A 24,515-nucleotide genomic window follows, 5' to 3' on the forward strand; every position below is an offset into this window, starting at 1 on the left:
ACTAGTATACACAATACACAACGTAGATATTCTATTGTGTAAAATCAAAGTGAATAGTACTTGCAGAATGGGTACCTGTGGTTATACTATCATTCAAAAACTCACAATCATATAAGGAACACCTCAAAAACACACAATGACCTCTTAAAAGGACACCAAAGATAAAAAAAATTATGAAAGAAACAAAAGATGTTGTACTGTATACACATATAAGAATCTTGGAGAACTTCTTCCAGAAATACAAATATTTGACAGATGAGGAAAATTTCTGGTTCTGGCAACTAAATAACACATTTTGTGGAACCCAAGAAGACATTAAGCCCACGTAAAAAAAAATTTGTTAAGAATCTGAAACATTAAAATTTAAGGGCTTCAGTAACTTTAGTGTAACAATTTTCTAAATATAGTATGCAGTGTAACAAGTTTCTCAACACCACAGAGGATATCTTTTCTTACCTCAATTTCTAGTATGCAATGGATTTTTGCCTTCGTCACATCAATGCACATCCATTTTTCTTCTTCCTCCACGTAAACCTCAGCCCATTCTACCAAGGGTCCTGTTTTCTTACGATTCCCATTCTTCTCCTTCTTTTCACTGAGTTTCCTCTTCTTACTACGATCACTACTGTCATCACTGGAGTTTTTTCTCTTGGAGCCACGAGACCCCTTAGGACCTTTCTTGATTTTGTCACTAGAAGGATCAAAGTCACTGTCACTTCCATCCAGAGAACTTGCAGGTCTCTTACTGGTTTTACTGGAGCCAGAACTTCCCTTTTTACTTGTCTGTCCCTTCCCTGGGTTTTCATTCACGTCGGAGTCCGACGATAACATCTTTCGGTTGTTCTTCACCTTTGGTTTTTCCTCTTTTACCACTGCTTCAGTAAAGTTGTGAGCTGATCCAGAGGAATCACTGATGCTAATTCCAGTTGATTTCTTCTCTTCTTTGATTCGTTTTATCAGAGCATCTGCATTGGGTTTCCAACTCATAGGCTGAAGTGACAAGATGAGACGAACGTTCATCCCCAGTGCTCGTGCAATTATGATAAACATAAAAACTAACTCTCTGTTTGTCAGGGCAGTTTTACTCCCAAACCTTTTAACCAATATGGCTTCAAGTGGAATGTTCCAATAATCTTCTTCTAGATCTTCGGCAGGTAAAGTTATCTTACGCGAAAACCAACTGACAAACTTTTCCAAGTAGCTCATGTCTAGTCTTTTAGGTGGATATGCATTTTTTTCGGTTATGATGGAAAGAGCAGAGCCCAATAAGATTTCTGAATTCAGAGTTTTGTTCACGAATTGCCCATGGGCAAAGAGGCAGAGAACGTGAGCCTTATGCATATTTTCATACAACTCTCTGATAGAGCGATTAACGTGACGTCTTAGATACTCCTCAATCTGGAAGAAAAATCATCGGTCATATATCACTTACATCAATTTTGATTAAATGGATTTTTCTTTGGACTTTGATCAAATGCATAATGCAAAGTAAAGTATGGTACTCGTGTCAAAATGTTCTTAATTGGAAAAAGGAAAATCTATTACATCCCTCAATGCTGTCAACTAAGAAATAACAACTACATCCCTCAATGCTGTCAACCAAGAGATAACTACTACATCCCTCAATGCTGTCAACTAAGAGATAACAACAAGAGAAATCATGTCCCTCTCATATGAAACACTACTTAATTTGTTGGTACTCAAAAATGTCTGACACCTGCAATAATTTCATTAAAAATCATGATTTATGTATTCATGTAGTAAGTGCATATACACGTCTGACACCTGTGATAATTTTACTAACAATCATGATGTATGTATTACTTATGTAAGTGAATATGCACTCATTTTACTCTGGAAACAAAGACAGGCATAATTCACAGCACAATTTAGTGTTAGTCAACACAGAACAGAGCAAAAAAAATGCTAAAAAGTTACCAGGTTAACCATCTTATGAGATGTTAAATAGTACTTACTGGGATGAGTTCACAGTCTAAAGTCAGTTACCTAATTCTATTTTACATGCTGTACTTGACCATTTTTAAAAGGTCATCTACAGATACTCAGCTGCTACAGAGCAGTTTATGATCAGAAAAGGAAAAGTTAGTATCAGCTAATTTCCCCTCTTCCCTGCTTCAATAAAATGACTCCATTGGAAAACTTCCCTTTCCAACTACAGAATTAAATATCAACAACTCTACAACATCAAAAGCCCTTCCAGTAAGGAAGGCAATGGAATATAAAATTCAGGCCACTGAGAGTAAAAAGGTTTGAAAGATGTAACAGGAGGAAAACCTCGCAACTACACTATGAAGCAACTTTAGGATAGGGTGGAAAGTAAGATGGCAGAAAGAGTATATGAACAGCAGTACAGTAAAATGAATGAAAGGGGTTGCAGCTAAGGGGTCAAAGGGAGGCTGCAAAGAACTTTATGTAATGCCTAAGTGCGCTGCATGAGGTGGGTGCCCTGACAGCACTAAACCCCCATTATGGGTCTAAGGGTATCATATTCTATGGACATGTAAAATAGCCATACTTTTGTTGTAAAGCATAAATATTCTCTGGCTGAGTCCCAGAAAATGTCTGTGTCACCATAACTAGATAATAAATTTGTTGTATTTTGAACATCATTTCCCCCCAATACTCCTAGCATAAATAATCTAATACCTCTTTATTTACTAAAACGGAAAAATCATCTTACCATTTCTGCCTCTGTTCTCCTTTTCTTCCTCTTCTTCATACCCCAGATCAGATCTGGTGCATCTAATTCAATCTTCACAGATTCCTTGGCAGAGACTTTCGTATCCATTGAGTCATTCAAGAGGGCTTCCAGCTCATTTATATCACCCTCTTCATCCACTTCCTCCCAATCACTGGCATCGGAATCAGAGCCATCAACTTTCTCCTTCTTTGCCTTGAGGGTGGCAGGTGCCGGTTTTTTTCCTCGGTCAGCAGTCTTTCTCTTACCGCTATCTGATGCTTGCTTCATAACCTTTGGTTTCTTAGTCGAGCTGCCACTGGTACCTGAAGGGCTTTCTCCTTTCTTTGGTCTACCTCTCTTTTTCCCAGGGGCACTAGTCTTCTCCTCAGAAGCTGCTAAATGATCTTCAAAAATCATGCTCTCAATTTTGGAGAAGTCGTTTTCAACATCATTTGTTTTTGTAGGAAACTTCGCTTTTGAAACGTCTCCACTCCTCCTCCTTTCTGAACTCTCTCTGGAACCCTTTCTTTCTTTCTTGATCTTACCTGTCTCTTTCTCATGCTTATCTTTTGTTAACTTCTTTGTACTATCTTCTTTCTTGTTAGAGTTAGTATGCTTTACAGGTTTCACATCTGTGGCATTACCCTGGACTTTAGAAATGTTCTTCTGAGCCTTATCTGAGCATTTTGACAAGTTCACTTTTCCCAGCTGATCAGACACCTTCACTTCACTTTCTGTTTTTCTGCCCTTTTTAGAAGTTGCCATGTCAACCTTCAACATTTTTTTTCTCCCTGTCTCTATGTTTCCTTTTTGTACTGGGACTTTGCATGACTGTGAACAGGAGCGAATACCCCTTGATGAGGTCCTTTTGATGCCATCAGCTGCCATACTGACACTGAAAGAAAATAGGTCATCATTACTTCATATTTAACAACGAATTCAGATAAACAGTCCATATGACCATTAAAAGTTGGTAACCATCCCAAACAGCTAAATTCTTCCTTATACAATATAAATTTATCTAAAATAAAAGAAATAACAATTTCATCTATAAAAACCCATTATACTTATGATCTAAACCACATTTACGGTTGGCAACACTTGGCAGGCTCCTGCTGCAAACTGCGTTCCCACCACAGTTTTGACGCTTTGATTGAGTAAAGAGCTGTAAACAACCATTCTAACATATTTTAATTGGTAATTTGAGTGAATTAAGAACAGAATGTATATAATTACAATTAAATAAGCACTGTGGAGTTTCTGTTGTGATGTCAGTAAAGATAAAACCATGGATTACTAGGTGAACACATTTCAGTTCACCCAGATGACCTCCAGGAATTCCATGTAACATACTTTCACTGGCATAAGTCACAAAATGTTGTTTTGTTGCGCTGATTACCATTAAAATCTTGAGTAATATCTATAAACATTACATATATACCTATACGTATATGCAAGTAGTGTTCAGCACACTGTTAAATCAGCACTGGGAAGGAAGTGTCCAAATGCGGCAAAGGGTGCATTGTTACTTGGTGGGATGCCATATTGGATTAGAAACTGCCTTGAACACTCATTATACATACAAAGACTTCACATGCTTATTAAGTACAGTTCGTATGGCAGAGTCCTTTATCTCATTTTGTTTAGGGTAAAATACTGAATGGCTGGCCTCTACTGTAGCACAACCACCTTGCCGTAAAAGTAGTTTAACACTTCCTGTAACCCAGGATAGATATGAGTCAAGAACCAGCATCAATCGAAGCAACACCTTGAGACCTCTACTTTCCTCTCGAAGTAAGAGTTTTCTCCCAAGTCAGAAATTAAGGCCATTAGTTTCCAATTTTTGGGAAGGTGGTTGCGGTATGGTAGAGGCTGGCCATTCAATATTTTACCCTATGAAACTTCATTCTTTTGAAAGGTTTGCTTAAAGGTTTAATTTTCTTGTTGCACCCATTAAATATCAAGTGAAATACATAGCCTGCCGTGACACAGCAAAAAAGCTATCCATTTCGTATAGCCTGCCATGACAAGGCAAAATATCCACTGCTAAATGGTTATCAAGTAGTATAATTTCACATAGGATAGAATAGAACAGAGAATCTAGGGTAAACAACCAACTGGACTGGCCAACTCACCAACTACCGTGTATTTGGCCACCCTCTGAAAAAGTACTTTAACACGTCCTGACACCAGAGATGGTCATCAGTCATGAGTAGTTGGTGGTGGTAGCAGGAGCTCAAGACCTCTACTCTCCTTTCGAAGAAAGTATTTTCTCCAAAGTTAGAAATTAAGGCCATATTTTAAGATTTAGACAGAAGGTAATGAAAAGTGTGGCCAACGCAGTGCACACTACCCCATGACGTTTTCAAAATTTTTACTTACAATTAAAAAAGTTTAGAAGATTGACGCCATCTCGATATTTGCGGAGTCGCTTGTGTCAACAAGCTTCCCATTTCCTGTGCTAAATTCGCACACCAATTGTACCCATAGATGCCGGGGCACTTTCACCACGACAATCATAACCCCGACCTCTAACCAGTACTTATTCCAAGGGAACTACGGCATGCTTTGCGCCGTTTTGTGCTCTTCAATTGTTTATCAGTGTTGTCAATTGGTATGTGTTTACCCTCCAAACTGGGTATAAGACTTACACAAAACCGGGGAAATAAGTGAAATTAGCGTATCTATTTGTAGTATATATACATATTACAGCAATCTTATCATTACTGCATTACTATAACAACTAGAATTCATGGAAACAGTTTGTAAATGCCTCAGCGTATGTGTGAAGCTCCACTGGATTGGCAACATTGAGTCTTTTTGACGTTGTCTGCTCGTACTTCAGAAATATTTGTAATTTTTCGGGGTTAATTTGGTTGCAAAAAAGGGATAATAGACAGAAATTAAATAAACATTTTGAAGTAACAAAGTAAAGTTAAACTAAATAATGAGTAAAGTAAACAATTAAGGGAATAAAGCTTTGCACCTCAGAAACAGTGTAGTAGGTAGTCTGCTGCTTGTAACTGTGTTTGTGGAGTGAGTGCTTAGGAACCAGGAACAGCAACGTGGTTCAAGCGCAATTTGAAGTGAATTAAGACCAAAATGTGTATAATTACAATCAAATAAGCACTGTGGAGTTTCAGTTGTGATGGCAGTAAGGATAAAAACAACTGATTACAAGGTAAAAATGAATTCAGTTCAAACCACGAAACCCAGGAATAAAAAGTTTCATACTTTCACTAATATAGGCAACAAAATGCTGTTTTATTGGGCTGATTACAACTGCAATCTTGAGTAAGATCAATAAACGTTACATATATACGCTAACATTGTTCAAATGAGTGCTGGGAAGGCTGGGAAAGATGGTGGATTGTCTGTGGTTAGAACGGCCAGCCATGCGATTGCCGCCATATTGGATTTCAAAACTGCCTTGAAAACATATTTTACGAAGAGCGTCACATGCTTATTTTAGTTCGTATGGGGCTTTCATATACCCATCACTTTATGTTGAAGAAACTTCAATCTTTTGATGGGTATGCCTAAAGTTGTAATTGTATTCTTGTTTCACCAATTAAATATCGAGTGGATTACCTGCGGTTGTTTACCCTGTAGGCAAAAGTCAAGTGCTGGGACCTGTGAGGTCATTCAGCGCTCGATAACTTAGATTAACCAAATCTGTGAACAGAGGTATAGTAAATATAGAATGTATGGGGTTACTACAGCTACCCTAAGGGTCAAATGGACGCTGCAATGAACATTAGGGTAAAATACTGAATGGCCAACTGGCGGCCACCTTAACCATGGCATGACCACCTTAGAGAGGAAAGAGGTCTCAATGTGTTCCTTCAACGCACACTGGCTCTTGACTGATGTCTATCCTGGGTTACAGGAAGTGTTAAAGTACTTTTTTGGGAAGGTGGTCGTGCTACGGTAGAGGCCAGCCATTCGGTATTTTACCCTAAACAGAATGTCAACAGTGACCTACATGAGGTGCACTGACTGCACTAGCTATCCTGCTTACGGGATTTCACTTGTAGGGGCCAAAGGGAAGCTGTAAACAACCTTCTGTAGTAGCTAGTAGTACCTAGTAATGCCTACGGTGTACCATGTGAGCTGCACGGACAGCAGTATCCCCTGCTGGATTTAAGCCTTAGGTTAGGTCAGGTTAGGTTAAGGATGGGTACACGTGATTGAGATAATTAGATAGGTACCTAAGTACCTGATTGGTACAGACATTAGGTATATCACTGGTCTCGTTTGACAGATCAGACCAGCTAAGGTTAGGTGGCTATTTAAAGGAATTTGTTTCTTTAACCAATTTTGTTCGACCAACAGTTCTACAGCAGCCTTAGCTCATTTCAAACTATAACGAAATGTCTTACGATAACTTACGTTTAGTCGGTCACAAGGTGACTTTCTCTAGCCGCCAAAATATAGTTTCGTAAGGATCGCGTTTACAAATTACTACCTATGCCATTGAGGAGCAGTGAAATAAGCGAAGGCTTCGTTCATTACAATCGCTCTCCTAAGGGAAACAGGGCTACCAAAACTGATCGTTATTAATTCAGGTGATTTTCAACTTTAATAATCTAGAACGACAGTAAGAATGGTGTCAAACATTCAATAAAACATTATAATTATCAGGGTTATGATGTAAAATACATATATTTTAACAGTAAATGTTGACAGTTGCACCATATCGAACGCTTGGTTGCGTCAATAAATATGAACGAAGCCAAACATTGTATAACAAAATTGGTGGGGTTAAGTTCTGTGGTGAGTGATTCCCTCTACAACGGCGCCTCTATATTTCTTGTTTTCTTTTTCAAAGATCGGGTCCATTACCGTTTCAGCAACAATAACCCCGAAAAATTACAGATGTTTCTAAACTAGATAGATATTTCAGAATATTTCCACTTTTATTTCAACCCTCCCCTTTTCATTCCTTTTTAACTAAGGCAGTCATGCTATTAGCTTTGACATCTCATCGCTTTCCAGGTTAACATTTTTAATTTTCAGGGCTAGCCTGAATTATATTCCCCCAGTCTGCTGTTAGAAGATTACAGTCTCTAAAGTAACGTCATGATTTGTTTTTCGTTAGGTTTTACATCTGTATAGATGTTAGGTGGTGTTCTCCCCCACTCTGCAGATATCACAGATCTTTTCCTTATATGTTTACACCGGAAGTTAGACACCAAGTTCAACATATACAGCCTGGCGTACCTTTGTGTCTAGTTCCCTTAAGTGCTTATTTTCCCCCGAAGTATTCTATGAACCTCAGCTTCTTCATTTCCTTCAAAGTCTCTTCGACATCTCGCTATTGTTGTTGTTAAAGATTAAGCCAGCCTTGTGCTGGCACGGGCTCTTGCTTTTAGAGCAGCCCATAACTGGATTATCTGTAAAGATACAAAACAGTGCTTTGGCGGTTAGTTTTAGAGAGGAGATATGGTGACAGGTAGGATTGCAACCCCTTTGAACCTTACGGTACTCATCAGTAGGAGAGAAAGTTTTACAGCAGTGAGACAGCCTAGTTGGAGAGTGCTCAGTTTTTTTCATATTCTCGCATTCCATTAACCTATATCATATTCACTGCATGTGGTTACTAAGTTTTTTTTTTTTGCCTAGCACTCTCCATATAGGGGGTATCTTAATTGATCTTTTCTCCTCAGAGTATTATGCTATGGAAAAGCATTATTTTCTTATATTAAATTCTGTAGGTTACTGGCCATATATCGGACTACCTGAAAAGTTTCTTTTAACTTATTGTACTTCTCCCTACGATATATAGCTACATCATAAACGGAATCACCCGTTCCAAATTGTCATTTTATATGTTTGTATCTATGAAACAAAAAGAGACAGCTTCTGGCCCGGCGGACATAGATGGTTTTGTCGGAATTTAAACGACTTGACAAACATATGCTATCTTTGAAAAATATTTACTTTGAAGGATTGTCGGTTGCCAAATTTTATTATAACTTTTTATAGACAACTATTTAAAAAATTTAGTTATAGCTATTATGAATTAGCATTAGTTTTTTTTCCAAAGGACGTAACATGAACACTTAGTTGCATAATTGGTAGTGTTTCTCGTATTTTTTCTTATTAAACGTCCACTTCCACTTCGACCGAGACTGAAAGACTGTAAATTAACCCCAGCGTTGTATGATGATTATCAGAGGTCAGAGAAACGTTAGGAATCGTTCGCTGGATTGACACCGACCGAGCAAACTTCCCCCGAACGAATGAGAGACACTGAGCCATTGTTCAAAGTACATCGACTCATTACATGTCCATATATTCTATATATTAGACAAATTGTGAAGTTATCCGGTAACGAATAACACGTTCCAAAGAGAGCCTATTTCTATCTATCAAAACAGGTAATGAAAAAAAACTGAAATTAAAGTATTCTCAAGATTAAATATTTTAGCAAACCAAAACTATGTAGTATAGTAATACTCCGTACCTAATACAATACTTTAGAAATTACTACTTTAAAATTACTCTTGACTTTCTATTATAAACATTTGTCTGCGTATTTTTCGAGAAATAAGGATAGTCTGATAACGATATCCTATCTTCCCAACCGGACGAATTGATCGCACAGCAGACGTGAACGAATCGACCAAAGTAGCTCTATTGTATTACATCTCTTCAAACCCCCTAAAACATTCCTAGTAAATGTGATACCGATGTCAAATATACAGCGTGTTGCATAGACAAATATGTGTGAATACACTTGCAGACAAAATTGCCGATAAAATTGACGGATGCAGGCTTATTCGGACCTTGGCAGATTCGGACCTTAATCTTGGCTGATTCGGACCATTTGCTAGGCTTGATTCGGACCCATACTAATAATTTTATATTATAGCAATGGGTATTTCTATATAAGCATTCCGTATCGTTCGTCCCCGCGAATACGAAAGCCACCAGGAATTGGGGCGTCAAATGTATTTCGCCGTGTTTAGTACGAGCCCCTGGGGGTTAATTACAGTCGTCCGAATAAATATTACTTAAAATTCTTGTTCAGGAGGTAAAGCTGCATAGAAAAATCGATCAATCATATGAAGGTCCGAATAAGCCTGGATAAAGGTCCAAATGAGCCAGTACATGGTCCGAACCAGCCAAGGACATTCACACGCATACGGACACAAACACATATACACAATCATGTAAGAATATGTGGATATGTATGATTATAAATGTACAGAAATACCCATCCATACACGATTGTTTCTGTAGATAGTTTTGTTTTCTTCTCAAAGTTATTTAGATAACATGGATCGCGACATGTGTATGTATGTATGTATATAATATCTACTGGTCACCATATACTAAGTTTGTAATTGTATATATATAAACGAGCGGGCACCTTCCCGAAAAAGTGGTTCTTGAATTCGCTGCCATGATGTGGCCATTCCGGGCAGCACACCGAGCCCGAGGCCTCTCAATCAATTGAAAGAACAAATTTTGTTAGTTACACAGAGATTTATTAGTTTTATTGTTTTGTCAATACCAAGAGGAAAATTTTTCTTCATTTGGTTGTAACTTCGGCGATCGAGACTGATATTAATGATTCGACGTCAAGGCTGAGCAATTTGATGTTATTTGAGGGGATATGTAGGCTTTCCTAACCTTCTGCTGCCCAGAGGAGCCATCGTGAAACTTTATAAGATTATGACTACTATTATTCTACCCGAGACTTTGTGGAGAACATTTCCAAGCAATCTTTATGACTATCTTCGTGTTTGATCGTCATGGTTCTCATACAAGTTATTTTGGATGTGGCAAATTACAAGTATATCCTCTTTTCATTAACTCTGTCATTTTTCTTATGGGAACATTTCTCACTCTACCTATATTAATCTTCATAAAGCTTGATTCTCAAATCGACAGCATCTTTATTTTTTAATAATTTCATCATACACTGATTCATTTAGTAGTAGCTACAGCAGTACTGTAGGTCACACTAGGCCTTTAAGGATTTCATTATCCCTCGCCATTAATTGATTTGTCCCCTTTTGTCTTTCACTAAATTCCCACTGAAGACTATTATAGCATATCTGGGGATTAGGTACTGTATGTACGCATGTAGGCATGTATGTACGCTTCTTCCTAGTAGGTTTTAATTACCGAAGAACAGAAAGAACTTTCAAAATACCATTATTTTACAAAGAAGAATAATCAGACTTCATTACGGTATCGCGCAAAGCGAACAACATCACCAAATCGCGCAAAGCGCTTTCCCCAAACTAGCAATCCGGAGCTACGCAATCTAAACAAACATGGCGACCGTCCGGCTGATTTCCCTCGGAAGAAATGGTAAGATTTCGCGAAAATGTCCCCATTTTCGTGTCCGTTTCGTGTGGTAGTGCAACAAGATCGACGTTATATGTTCTGTTTAATCATATGAGGAAATAGAAGTCCCAGGAGACAAAGGTAAACGTGAAGAGTAGCAGAGGTCTAGGCTTAGGTAAACAGCTGATTTGTCAGTGGCCGAAGAGATGGATCGGTCATGTATATGTAATTCTGGTTATAAACCGGTTATTTCAATGTGTTCTTTATTGTATAACTTTCTTTGATATTGTAAACCTGGTAAATTAAGAATTACGCACTTGTTTATGATGGAAACCATTGCGTCCAACTAGTATCTAGCCTAGGGTCGGCTGTTTATCAAAAGGAATTTATACCTAGTAGGGTAGATCATCACAGCAGGCCACGCAGGCCAGCTACCATCAATGCAAGCCACCCTCCGAAAAAAGTACATTATAACGCGTCCTGACACCCGAGATGGGCATCAGTCGCGACTTGTTGTTGGTGAGAAACGGAGCTAAAGACCTCTACTCTCCTTTCGAAGTAAGTATTTTCCCCAAAGTTAGAAATTAAGGCCAAATTTTAAGATTTAAACAGAGGGTACTGAAAACGGTCTCAAACGTAGTGCAAATCTCACCAAAACGCGTTCAACATTTTACTTACTACAACTCGAGGTATTTAGAAGATTGACGCCATCTCGATGTTTACGGAGTAGCTTGTGTCAATAACTAACCATTTCCTGTGATAAATCCGCACACCACTTGTACCCACAGACGCTGGAGCACTTTTATCACAACAATCGAAACACGATTTCTCATCAACAACAAGCCAGGCGTAAACAGCTGTTGGGGTAGAAGATGACGAGAAGCGTGCTCTTGGCTAATTTTTAAATAAGTAGTAAAACATCAATATTTTACATATTTATGATGATTAATTTGAAAATATTCGTTATTGAAAAAGTAACTCGACTCTGACTCAAATTTAAGTAATTATTTTTCTGAATTAGAACGTTCTTTCAAGTTCTGTATTATGACGTCACGACATCTTGACTTTCGTACCTATTGTAAATAATTGCTATACTCAACTGTCATTGCAGAACAGTTTACCAGTTATTCGTGCAGATTGTTATCAGCTATACATGTAATTGTTAGAAATCGTAATGCGCATATATATCTTTATTATTTACTTTTTGGATATATGAAGATGTTTTACTGCTGGATTATCGCCGTAGTGTGACGCAATCGTTTTCGGTCCATGGGCCTCTGTCTGTTTTCGCACCATAAGAAATTATGGGGCCGAATTTGCAATGACCAGAAAGTCGTTAAAAGAGGGAAAGTTAGCATTGAGGGGCAGATGTTTTTGACTGGAGAAAAATACAATTTGTTCATGAAACTTACCTGACAGATATATATATAGCTGTATTTTCTGAAGTCCGACAGAATTTAAAAATTCGCGGCACACGCAGTGGGCGGCCAGGTGGTAGTACCCATTCCCGCCGTGGGAGGCGGATATCAGGAAACTATTTCCCATTTTCTATTCATATTTTTTCTGTCGCCGGTCGGTAAACAACTGTTTACAGACCTCCGCCTAGGATTTTGAAAACTTCATTAGCCGCTTAAGTATCCTAATTATTCTTTCGATTATCTTGGATTTGTGGCTAGGCATACGCTATCGTAAATTTTTTCATTGCATTTGATGTCTGAAGCTAGTTAGCCTAGTTTCAGACTTTGTTGTCTGCATGGTAAGGTGAGGCTACCGGAACTTTCGGTAGACACTCACTTAGTAGATATGACGTTTACCATGTTTTCTTTGCATAAGTTCAATGTAATTAGTGTAATGTGTGACTGATTACGGAAGAAGCAGGTTTCATGTACGCATTTTAGAGCGTGTTAGAATCAGGAGTTTTCCTCCACAGTAAACAGAAGTTAGAAATAATGAACCTTCTAACCTCCTGTAGTTTTATTTTGCCTAACCCTGTGGTATGGCTTACGGGCCTAGAAGAAGTGTCTGCTAGAGGATTACATCAAGTAATCTTAGACTAAAGTGCTCGCTCTCCAATCAGTGTTGTGAAGTGTAGTGCCCCTTGTGTTGTGGAGGGGGCGTCAGATCGGCCCCATAATGCCTCTAGGCCTGGACCTCTGTCGGACTCCCAGGACTCAGGGAGAGGGCATGTCGAAAGCCGCAAGAGGGTTACGGGGGCTCCCCACCGATCTGGCGTCCCTTCGGCAGAACCTGTTGACGCTTCCCAGGCTGCTAAAGATCGTGCACGTGCACGAATCTTGAAGGATTGCTTCTCGTCCTCCGAGGCGTCCTACCCCGCGCAAGGGTTGGAGCTCTCGGAAGGACTCGCGCCTCTAAGAAGCTTTAGAGAAGAGGACGCTTCACGTCCTCGGGTCTCTCGTTAGTAGGGAACGTCAGATCGGCCCCATAACGCCTCTAGGCCTAGACCTCTGTCGGACTCCCAGGAAACCAGGGAGAGGGCATGTCAAAAGCCGAAGGAGGGTTACGGGTTTTTCATGCTGATCTGGCTTCCTTTCGGCAGGTCCTGATGTCGCTTCCCAGGCTGCCGAAGATCGAGCACGTGCACGAATCTTGAAGGATTGCTTCTCGTCCTCCGAGGCGTCCTCCCCACACAGGGGTTGGAGTTCTCGGAAGGACTCGTGCCCCCTAAAGAAGCTTTAGAGAAGAGGACGCTTCACGTCCTCTCTCTCGTCACGAGAGGATGAAAGAGTAAAGAGACCACATTTTCCCCTTTTAGAAGAATGCACTGGCTCTTTTCCTAAGGGACATTTAAGGAGGCTCATTCATCTTGCCAGAAGAGTGATTTGAGCCTCCTGCGAGTGAACGCTCATGTATACATCATTTATACATTATTAAGGAGGCTCATTCATCTTGCCAGAAGAGTGATTTGAGCCTCCTGTGAGTGAACGCTCATGTATACATCATTTATACATTATTAAGGAGGCTCATCATCTTGCCAGAAGAGTGATTTGAGCCTCCTGCGAGTGAACGCTCATGAAGTTAGAGCTGTTTCAACCTCGCTAGCATTCCAAAAGAATTTGGTAATCAAGGACATTCTTGATTCCACCTTTTGGAGGAGCAACTCAGTATTCGTCTCCTCTCCTCATGGCGCTCCGTATACGTTATGTAACGTTCGCTTTACTTCGAAAAAACAAGCTGATAAGTTTGACGGCCGGCAAGCTGCTTTGCACAGTCAAACAACTTATGTCTCTGGTCTGCATAAGAAGGGCAATTTAGACGTGAGGAAGCTTTTGGAGGTGCTCGACGTCCTGTAAGTAGAGACATTCTCCAGGACGCTCGGCAAGCACCTTGCGGAAGACGAAAGCCATACGTCTTCCTTTAGTGTTCACACTCTTCAGGAGCAGCGTGCGGCTCTCCATGGAGACTCGCATGAGGACGTCCCTTAAAAATATTCAACGTCATACGCAAAACGCGGTTCGTCATAACATTGAGATGTTTGGCAAGGTCGCTCGCCAGGACGCCTCTTGGCGGGCCTTGCATGCATCAAGGCGCTCAACGAGTTCCTCTCTGGAACGTCGTTCAGAAGACTTGGTGTTCTCTGCTCAGACACGGCTCGTAGCTAAGCAGGACGTTTTTTGAGGACGCTCAGCAGGACGCTTCCAGGACGCTAAGCAGGACGCTTTTGAAGACGCTCGGCAGGACGCTCAGCAGGACGCTTTTGAGGACGCTCGGCAGGACGCTCAGCAGGACGCTTTTGAGGACGCTCAGCAGGACGCTTATGAGGACGCTTTTGTGGACATTCGCCAGGACGCTTCGGTGGAAGCTCGGCAGGACGCTTTGCGAGAGAAAAGACTTGTTGAAGGCGTCTTATTTGCTGTTGAGGACATTTCTTTACAGAAATTTTTAAAAAGGATTCGGAGTTAGCGGGAAGACATACCCGAATTTTTTCTTCGATCCCTCTCTCCTCTTCATCGATTTCTTTGAGAATCGGGAAGATTATATACTCGGATTCCTGGGTGACTTTCGGTCATGTTAAAGGGTTTTCCCCTATTAGCAAAGTGCTAATAGTTTTGTCAAGTCAGGACGTTTTCCCATTGTCATTTAAGTGGGGGACCCATCATAAATGGGGTAGTTCTCATTGTCAGAGATTTTACCGTTTTTTATCGTTTAAGCGGATAAACTCATTAACAAATTTCGGAAGGAAAGCTCTCATTCATTTTCAGAGGCTCATCCGGGGAGATAAGAAAAGACTTGTAGACTAGATCCAGGAAGTCTTATGTCCAATATCATAAGATCATTGAACGGTCCTTTTCGATCCTCGGTTCTCTTGATGATCTCTATTCGAATATTACTCCCTTTTTCTTGGCAAAGAGTCTTGGCAAAGAAGTCAAGGAGTTCTTTTAAAAAAGTCTCATTCATTAGAACGTGGACAGTCGGTTTCCCTTTCTTTCTCTCTTCCTCGTCGAGGAAAGATGTAGTAGAGAATTTGATGTTCAAATTACTACAATACTTATGTAGTTTAATCTTTGCGATCATTTTGCTAACGCATGGGTCAAGTCATTTACGCATATCGTATTTACCTCTGCGGATAGAAGCCGAAAGAACTGTTGTTCTAATGTATTTATTTGACACTCCCTTCAACCTTCCAAGAGTTTTCGGAGTAAGAACAACTCTTCAGGTATTGTTACGACAACACCAACTCAGCTTCTGTATTTAGCGAATTCTGTTTCGTTTAAATACGCCTGCTTGAGAGTTTCCTTTTGCTCGATAATATCATACCTATTCCTTCGTAAAGGGAGTAGCTGGCAACTCAGGCAGTTAGTATTCTGTTCACCATTGAAGCTTTCCTTCGAGGAAGACTTCTCCTTCACTCTCTTTGATAGAGATCGAAGGTGGTCGATCTCCAATCCTTATTTTGTTTTCTTGAAGGAAAGAATTTAGGATGGAGATCGTTGTTCAGAATCCTATAAATATGTTATTGTTATAATACAATTAAGTTTGTTCATACTTACCTGGCAGATATATATATAGCTGTATTTTCTGAAGTCCGACAGAATTTAAAAATTCGCGGCACACGCAGTGGGCGGCCAGGTGGTAGTACCCATTCCCGCCGTGGGAGGCGGATATCAGGAACTATTCCCATTTTCTATTCATATTTATCAGTGCCACTGTCTCCTGAGGGGAGGTGGGTGGGCACTTTAATTATATATATCTGCCAGGTAAGTATGAACAAACTTAATTGTATTATAACAATAACATTTTGTTCATGAAACTTACCTGACAGATATATATATAGCTGAATCCCACCTTCGGATGGTGGGAAGAGACAGAATAGGATTTTTTGGGAAACTAAATTAAGTAGATGATATACATCTTGGTTCCTCACCTGTTAGCATAGCCGACTTCGTGATTACTGTCACCAAAGTCTACTTCTGCGTTACTAAGAAGTTGCCAGCGAGGTAGAGACCTGTATGCTGGTACGCTCTAGATGATCTGTCAAGGGCGGGGGCGTGACCACAATGTGACTAGACCATATGACCATACTTCTGCGGGCACCGAAGCTAAAACCACCACCTGACCTAACCTATCAAAGTTAGTTCCATAAACTTCTAGGCTAAAGAAAAGGAACGCGCCTCAAGCGACCAACCCTTCAAAGTTAAAAGCACACCTATCCCTTTTCTATAGGATAGGATTCGTGTTGCTTCCTGCCCCCAATAATATCTACGGAAATGTATGGTCCTAGCGACTTACAGATCTCAAATGTCGTCTTCACATCCCGTCGGAGTGTTGAAGCGAACACAGAGTTGCTTCGCTAAAGCGTGGCACTCAGGATGTTACTGGAGTGTCATGCTCTATTGAAATGCTTCCGAGGCCGCGCCCTCACCTCTTGAGCATTCATATTAAGAAAAAATCTCAAATCTTTATGCAAACATAATGAATGAGACCTCTTAAAAGAACTCCTTGGCTATAATGCCAGGGTTTTCTTGGACATGAACCAGTCTGGTCTTTTACGGAACACCGCAGATTGTCGGGAGTGTGAAGCGAACACAGAGTTGCTTCGCTAAAGCGTGGCACTCAGGATGTTACTGAGTGTCATGTTCTGTTGAAATGCTTCCGAGGCCGCGCCCTCACTTCTTGAGTCATTCATATTAAGAAAAAATCTCAAATCTTTATGCCAACATAATGAATGAGACCTCTTAAAAGAACTCCTTGGCTATAATGCCAGGGTGTTCTTGGACATGAACCATTCTGGTCTTTTTACGGAGCACCGCAGATTGTCCGTTGACCTTGACTTTCTATAGTTTTATCAAGATAAAACTTGAGAGACCCTACAGGGCACAGGACTCTAATGCCCTTGCCCAATAATTTGTGCCATACCCTTGGTCTCCAAGCCTTCGGGTCAAGGGTTAGATAGGTTTTCGTTCTTATCAAGAACGGAAGGCTTAGAGGACAGACCATTATGTCCTTTAAAGCAAAACCTCTGAAGATGGCTAATACCTCACTAACCCCCTTTGCCGTGGCTAGAGCGGTTAGAATATTAGCCTTTCTGGTCACGTGTATTAAGTTCGCAGAAAGGATAGGTTCGAAATGCTTTTGGCATCAGAAACTCAGACTACGTCTAAGTTCCATGCCGGAACCTTTGATCCAGAGAATTTCAAGATCTCCACAGACCTCAAAGATCGTGAAGCTTTGTTGTTTGACAGAACCGAATCTCTGAGCCTAGATGCCGTCAACAACATATTGCATATTCTACAATAGTTAGGACTTCTAGCTCATCTCATACTTCAGACGGAAAGATAGAACCATAAGGAAATTCACAGAGGTCGAGTTGGAGGAATAGTCATTTCCCACCCTTCACTTACTCCAGAAACGGCCTCCTCCGATTGAACACTGAAAATAGGCAGCACTGCTTTGCCTTGGCCAAGAGACTGCCATCTCTTGAAGATCTTATCGCTATGTAACGTTGAAGACGAAGGTAGATATTGAATACAACCTACGTCTTCACAGACGAATCGAGAGAAGGATTCTCAAGATTCTGAACCTGTGCTTACAAATGACTGAAAACGCTAACCGCTATCTCATTGCTGTCCGGTGAGAAGTCGTAGTTGCAATGAAAGCGGGGCGTTCTTCAGTAATGAAAACACACAGGGGGAAGCCGCCTGAAGGACTGCTTCTCATGGGCTGAACATTTGGAAGTAGAGCTGTCAGGTCGGAGAGTATGGCGATGTCTTTTAATGACTATCTGTTATTAATTCGGGATGAACAATGAACAATTGTACACCTACGAATATGAGATATTTTTAAAGACAAACTCAGATGTCTGCAAAAATCATTCGCATTATCAGTGCGATGCAGCGGGAGACTTGTACAGACTTCTGTTACCGTGCGGTAAACAGTAAAATGAATAAGTCTAAGAGATATCTCTGTTGAAAATTCTCGCAATATCGAAGGCGATGGAATCTATCGTCACAGCAGTAGATGGTCCTTCATAATTGCGAGAATCCCCTTTAATCAGAGACCTAAGTCCAAGATTGTTGGGCAGAGATACGGTTCGGTAGTCAATCAAAGCAGGGGAGAGAGAGAGAGACATAAACAACCGTGCATCTCGGAGGCCCAGCTGATACTGAGCGGCTATCAGGCACAGGCAGTTCAATACGCAGTAGCAGAGCCTGAGCTCCCGCTGACTCGTCATCCTGAGTTGCCAGGTATTCCATATTCCACAAAGGAATGCGTTCGGCTAGAACCACCGAGCATAAAAGATATGCTCGAGCAATTATATTTAGGCGAAACGAATTTCGGTAAATATAAAAGTTGAAATGGTGTTGTCGTGACAAAAACCATAAAGTATATAAAATTGAAACAAACTCCTGGGAGGTTGCAGGCAACCCCGAGTTGCAGTTCAATTAGAATACTTCTCGTCTAAGTCGCAATCCGTAGAAAAACTAGGATATGCGCCTACCCCTCGGACAATTCAACTGCTTAGTAGAATCATGTCGCGAGGTTAATATAAGTAGTATATTTATAGGATTCTGAACAACGATCTCCATCCTAAATTCTTTCCTTCAAGAAAACAAAATAAGGATTGGAGATCGACCACCCTTCGATCTCTATCAAAGAGAGTGAAGGAGAAGTCTTCCTCGAAGGAAAGCTTCAATGGTGAACAGAATACTAACTGCCTGAGTTGCCAGCTACTCCCTTTACGAAGGAATAGGTATGATATTATCGGATCAAAAGGAAACTCTCAAGCAGGCGTATTTAAACGAAACAGAATTCGCTAAATACAGAAGCTGAGTTGGTGTTGTCGTAACAATACCTGAAGAGTTGTTCTTACTCCGAAAACTCTTGGAAGGTTGAAGGGAGTGTCAAATAAATACATTAGAACAACAGTTCTTTCGGCTTCTATCCGCAGAGGTAAATACGGTATGCGTCAATGACTTGACCCATGCGTTAGCAAAATGACGCAAAGATAAACTACATAAGTATTGTAGTAATTTGAACATCAAATTCTCTACTACATCTTTCCTCGACGAGGAAGAGAGAAAGAAAGGGAAACCGACTGTCCACGTTTATACAATGCATGAGACTTTTTAAAAGAACTCCTTGACTCGTTTGCCAAGACTCTTTGCCAAGAAAAGGGAGTAATATTCGAATAGAGATCATCAAGAGAACCGAGGATCGAAAAGGACCGTTCAATGATCTTATGATATTGGACATAAGACTTCCTGGATCTAGTCTACAAGTCTTTTTCTTACTCCCCGGATGAGCCTCTGAAAATGAATGAGAGCTCTTCCGAAATTTGTTAATGAGTTTATCCGCTTAAACGATAAAAACGTTAAAATCTATGTCAATGAGAACTACCCCATTTATGAGGGGTCCCCCACTTAAATGACAATGGGGAAAACGTCCTGACTTGACAAAACTATTAGCACTTTGCTAATAGGGGAAAACCCTTTAACATGACCGAAAGTCACCCAGGAATCCGAGTAATAATCTTCCGATTCTCAAAGAAATCGATGAAAGAGAAGAGGATCGAAGAAAAAATTCGGGTATGTCTCTCCCGAAAAACTAACTCCGAATCCTTTTAAAAATTTCTGTAAAGAAATGTCCCCTCAACAGCAAATAAGACGCCTTCAACAAGTCTTTTCTCTCGCAAAGCGTCCTGCCGAGCTTCCACCGAAGCGTCCTGGCGAATGTCCACAAAAGCGCCTGCCTGAGCTGCCGTGCTGAGCGTCCTGCTGAGCGTCCTGCCGAGCGTCCTCAAAAGCGTCCTGCTGAGCGTCCTGCTGAGCGTCCTGCCGAGCGTCCTCAAAAGCGTCCTGCTGAGCGTCCTGCCGAGCGCCTCTGGAAAGTCCTCAAAAGCGTCCTGGAAAGCGTCCTGCTGATCGTCCTCAAAAAACGTCCTGCTTAGCTACGAGCGTGTCTGAGCAGAGAAACACCAAGTCTTCTAACGACGTTTCAGAGAGGAACTCGTTGAGCGCCTTGATGCATGCAAGGCCCGCCAAGAGGCGTCCTGGCGAGCGACCATTGCCAACATCCAATGTTATGACGACAACCGCGTTTTGCGTATGACGTTGAATATTTTTAAGGGACGTCCTCATGCGAGTCTCCATGGAGAGCCGCACGCTGCTCCTGAAGAGTGTGAACACTAAAGGAAGACGTATGGCTTTCGTCTTCCGCAAGGTGCTTGCCGAGCGTCCTGGAGAATGTCTCTACTTACAGGACGTCGAGCACCTCCAAAAGCTTCCTCACGTCTAAATTGCCCTTCTTATGCAGACCAGAGACATAAGTTGTTTGACTGTGCAAAGCAGCTTGCCGGCCGTCAAACTTATCAGCTTGCTTTTTTCGAAGTAAAGCGAACGTTACATAACGTATACGGAGCCGCCATGAGGAGAGGAGACGAATACTGAGTTGCTCCTCCAAAAGGTGGAATCAAGAATGTCCTTGATTACCAAATTCTTTTGGAATGCTAGCGAGGTTGAAACAGCTCTAACTTCATGAGCGTTCACTCGCAGGAGCTCAAATCACTCTTCTGGCAAGATGAATGAGCCTCCTTAATAATGTATAATGATGTGTAACATGAGCGTTCACTCACAGGAGGCTCAAATCACTCTTCTGGCAAGATGAATGAGCCTCCTTAATAATGTATAAATGATATATACATGAGCGTTCACAGTCGCAGGAGGCTCAAATCACTCTTCTGGCAAGATGAATGAGCCTCCTTAAATGTCCCTTAGGAAAAGAGCCAGTGCATTCTTCTAAAAGGGGAAAATGTGGTCTCTTTACTCTTTCATCCTCTCGTGACTAGAGAGAGGACGTGAAGCGTCCTCTTCTCTAAAGCTTCTTTAGGGGCACGAGTCCTTCCGAGAACTCCAACCCCTGTGTGGGGAGGACGCCTCGGAGGACGAGAAGCAATCCTTCAAGATTCGTGCACGTGCTCGATCTTCGGCAGCCTGGGAAGCAAGACATCAGGACCTGCCGAAAGGAAGCCAGATCAGCATGAAAAACCCGTAAACCCTCCTTCGGCTTTTGACATGCCCTCTCCCCTGGTTTCCTGGGAGTCCGACAGAGTCTAGGCCTAGAGGCGTTATGGGGCCGATCTGACGTTCCCTCCTAACGAGAGAGAGGACGTGAAGCGTCCTCTTCTCTAAAGCTTCTTAGAGGGCGCGAGTCCTTCCGAGAGCTCCAACCCTTGCGCGGGGAGGGGGACGCCTCGGAGGACGAGAAGCAATCCTTCAAGATTCGTGCACGTGCACGATCTTTAGCAGCTGGGAAGCGTCAACAGGTTCTGCCGAAGGGACGCCAGATCGGTGGGGAGCCCCCGTAACCCTCTTGCGGCTTTCGACATGCCCTCTCCCTGAGTCCTGGGAGTCCGACAGAGGTCCAGGCCTAGAGGCATTATGAGGGGGCCGATCTGACGCCCCCTCCACACACAAGGGGCACTACACTTCACAACACTGATTGGAGAGCGAGCACTTTTAGTCTAAGATTACTTGATGTAATCCTCTAGCAGACACTTCTTCTAGGCCCGTAAGCCATACCACATGGTTAGGCAAAATAAAAACTACAGGAGGTTTAGAAGGTTCATTATTTCTAACTTCTGTTTTACTGTGGAGGAAAACTCCTGATTCTAACACGCTCTAAAATGCGTACATGAAACCTGCTTCTTCCGTAATCAGTCACACATTACACTAATACATTGAACTTATGCAAAGAAAACATGTAAACGTCATATCTACTAAGTGAGTGTCTACCGAAAGTTCCGGATAGCCTCACTTACCATGCAGACAACAAAGTCTGAAAACTAGGCTAACTAGCTTCAGACATCAAATGCAATGAAAAAATTTACGATAGCGTATGCCTAGCCACAAATCCAAGATAATCGAAAGAATAATTAGGATACTTAAGCGGCTAATGAAGTTTTCAAAATCCTAGGCGGAGGTCTGTAAACAGTTGTTTACCGACCGGTCGACAGAAAAAATATGAATAGAAAATGGGAATAGTTCCTGATATCCGCCTCCCACGGCGGGAATGGTACTACCACCTGGCCGCCCACTGCGTGTGCCCGCGAATTTTTAAATTCTGTCGGACTTCAGAAAATACAGCTATATATATATCTGTCAGGTAAGTTTCATGAACAAAATACTACTTATATTAACCTCGCGACATGATTCTACTAAGCAGTTGAATTGTCCGAGGGGTAGGCGCATATCCTAGTTTTTCTACGGATTGCGACTTAGACGAGAAGTATTCTAATTGAACTGCAACTCGGGGTTGCCTGCAACCTCCCAGGAGTTTGTTTCAATTTTATATACTTATGGTTTTGTCACGACAACACCATTTCAACTTTTATATTTACCGAAATTCGTTTCGCCTAAATATAATTGCTCGAGCATATCTTTTATGCTCGGTGGTTCTAGCCGAACGCATTCCTTTGTGGAATATGGAATACCTGGCAACTCAGGATGACGAGTCAGCGGAGCTCAGGCTCTGCTACTGCGTATTGGAACTGCCTGTGCCTGATAGCCGCTCATTATCAGCTGGGCCTCCGAGATGCACGGTTGTTTATGTCTCTCTCTCTCTCCCTGCTTTGATTGACTACCGAACGTATCTCTGCCCAACAATCTTGGACTTAGGTCTCTGATTAAAGGGGATTCTCGCAATTATGAAGGACCATCTACTGCTGTGACGATAGATTCCATCGCCTTCGATATTGCGAGAATTTTCAACAGAGATATCTCTTAGACTTATTCATTTTACTGTTTACCGCACGGTAAACAGAAGTCTGTACAAGTCTCCCGCTGCATCGCACTGATAATGCGAATGATTTTGCAGACATCTGAGTTTGTCTTTAAAATATCTCATATTCGTAGGTGTACAATTGTTCATTGTTCATCCCGAATTAACAGATATGTCATAAAGACATCGCCTACTCTCCGACCTGACAGCTCTACTTCCAAATGTTCAGCCCATGAGAAGCAGTCCTTCAGGCGGCTTCCCCCTGTGTTTTCATTACTGAAGAACGCCGCCCCGCTTTCATTGCAACTACGACTTCTCACCGGACAGCAATGAAATAGCGTTAGCGTTTTCAGTCATTTGTAAGCACAGGTTCAGAATCTTGAGAATCCTTCTCTCGATTCGTCTGTGAAGACGTAGGTTGTATTCAATATCTACCTTCGTCTTCAACGGTACATAGCGATAAGATCTTCAAGAGATGGCAGTCTCTTGGCCAAGGCAAAGCAGTGCTGCCTATTTTCAGTGTTCAATCGGAGGAGGCCGTTTCTGGAGTAAGTGAAGGGAAATGACTATTCCTCCAACTCGACCTCTGTGAATTTCCTTATGGTTCTATCTTTCCGTCTGAAGTAAAGAGATGACTAGAAGAATCCTAACTATTGTAGAATATGCAAATATGTTGTTGACGGCAATCTAGGCTCAGAGATTCGGTTCTGTCAAACAACAAAGCTTCACGATCTTTGAGGTCTGTGGAGATCTTGAAATTCTCTGGATCAAAGGTTCCGGCATGGAACTTAGACGTAGTCTGAGTTTCTGATGCCAAAAGCATTTCGAACCTATCCTTTCTGCGAACTTAATACACCGTGCACCAGTAAAGGCTAATATTCTAACCGCTCTAGCCGACGGCAAAGGGGGTTAGTGAGGTTTTAGCCATCTTCAGAGGTTTTGGCTTTAAAGGACATAATGCGGTCTGTCCTCTAAGCCTTCCGTTCTTGATAAGAACGAAAACCTATCTAACCCTTGACCCGAAGGCTTGGAGACCAAGGGTATGGCACAAATTATTGGGCAAGGGCATTAGAGTCCTGTGCCCTGTAGGGTCTCTCAAGTTTTATCTTGATAAAACTATAGAAAGTCAAGGTCAACGGACAATCTGCGGTGCTCCGTAACAAAAAGACCAGGAACTGTTCATGTCCAAGAACACCCTGGCATTATAGCCAAGGAGTTCTTTTAAGAGGTCTCATTCTTATGTTGCATAAAGATTTGAGATTTTTTCTTAATATGA

At 41.5% G+C, this 24,515-nt stretch overlaps 2 protein-coding genes across 2 annotated transcripts in view; one reads left to right on the forward strand and one right to left on the reverse strand.

The window, feature by feature from the left end:
- LOC135199390 (DNA repair protein complementing XP-C cells homolog) overlaps positions 1-7,379 on the reverse strand; it is a 21,106-nt gene extending 13,727 nt beyond the window's left edge. Inside the window, exons 1-3 of the mRNA XM_064227375.1 lie at positions 7,094-7,379; positions 2,702-3,596; positions 457-1,398 (exon numbers count right to left, since the gene is read on the reverse strand). Coding sequence (XP_064083445.1) covers positions 457-1,398; positions 2,702-3,589 — 1,830 coding nt within the window. The 5' untranslated portion in view covers positions 3,590-3,596; positions 7,094-7,379. The remainder of the gene's footprint in view (positions 1-456; positions 1,399-2,701; positions 3,597-7,093) is intronic.
- Positions 7,380-10,877: 3,498 nt separating this feature from the next.
- Positions 10,878-24,515, forward strand: part of LOC135199058 (NADH-ubiquinone oxidoreductase subunit 8-like) — a 97,558-nt gene continuing 83,920 nt past the window's right edge. Inside the window, exon 1 of the mRNA XM_064226973.1 lies at positions 10,878-11,029. Coding sequence (XP_064083043.1) covers positions 10,993-11,029 — 37 coding nt within the window. The 5' untranslated portion in view covers positions 10,878-10,992. The remainder of the gene's footprint in view (positions 11,030-24,515) is intronic.

This window comes from Macrobrachium nipponense, chromosome 25 (assembly GCF_015104395.2).
Source record: "Macrobrachium nipponense isolate FS-2020 chromosome 25, ASM1510439v2, whole genome shotgun sequence".
In the NCBI taxonomy this organism is placed as follows: domain Eukaryota; kingdom Metazoa; phylum Arthropoda; class Malacostraca; order Decapoda; family Palaemonidae; genus Macrobrachium; species Macrobrachium nipponense.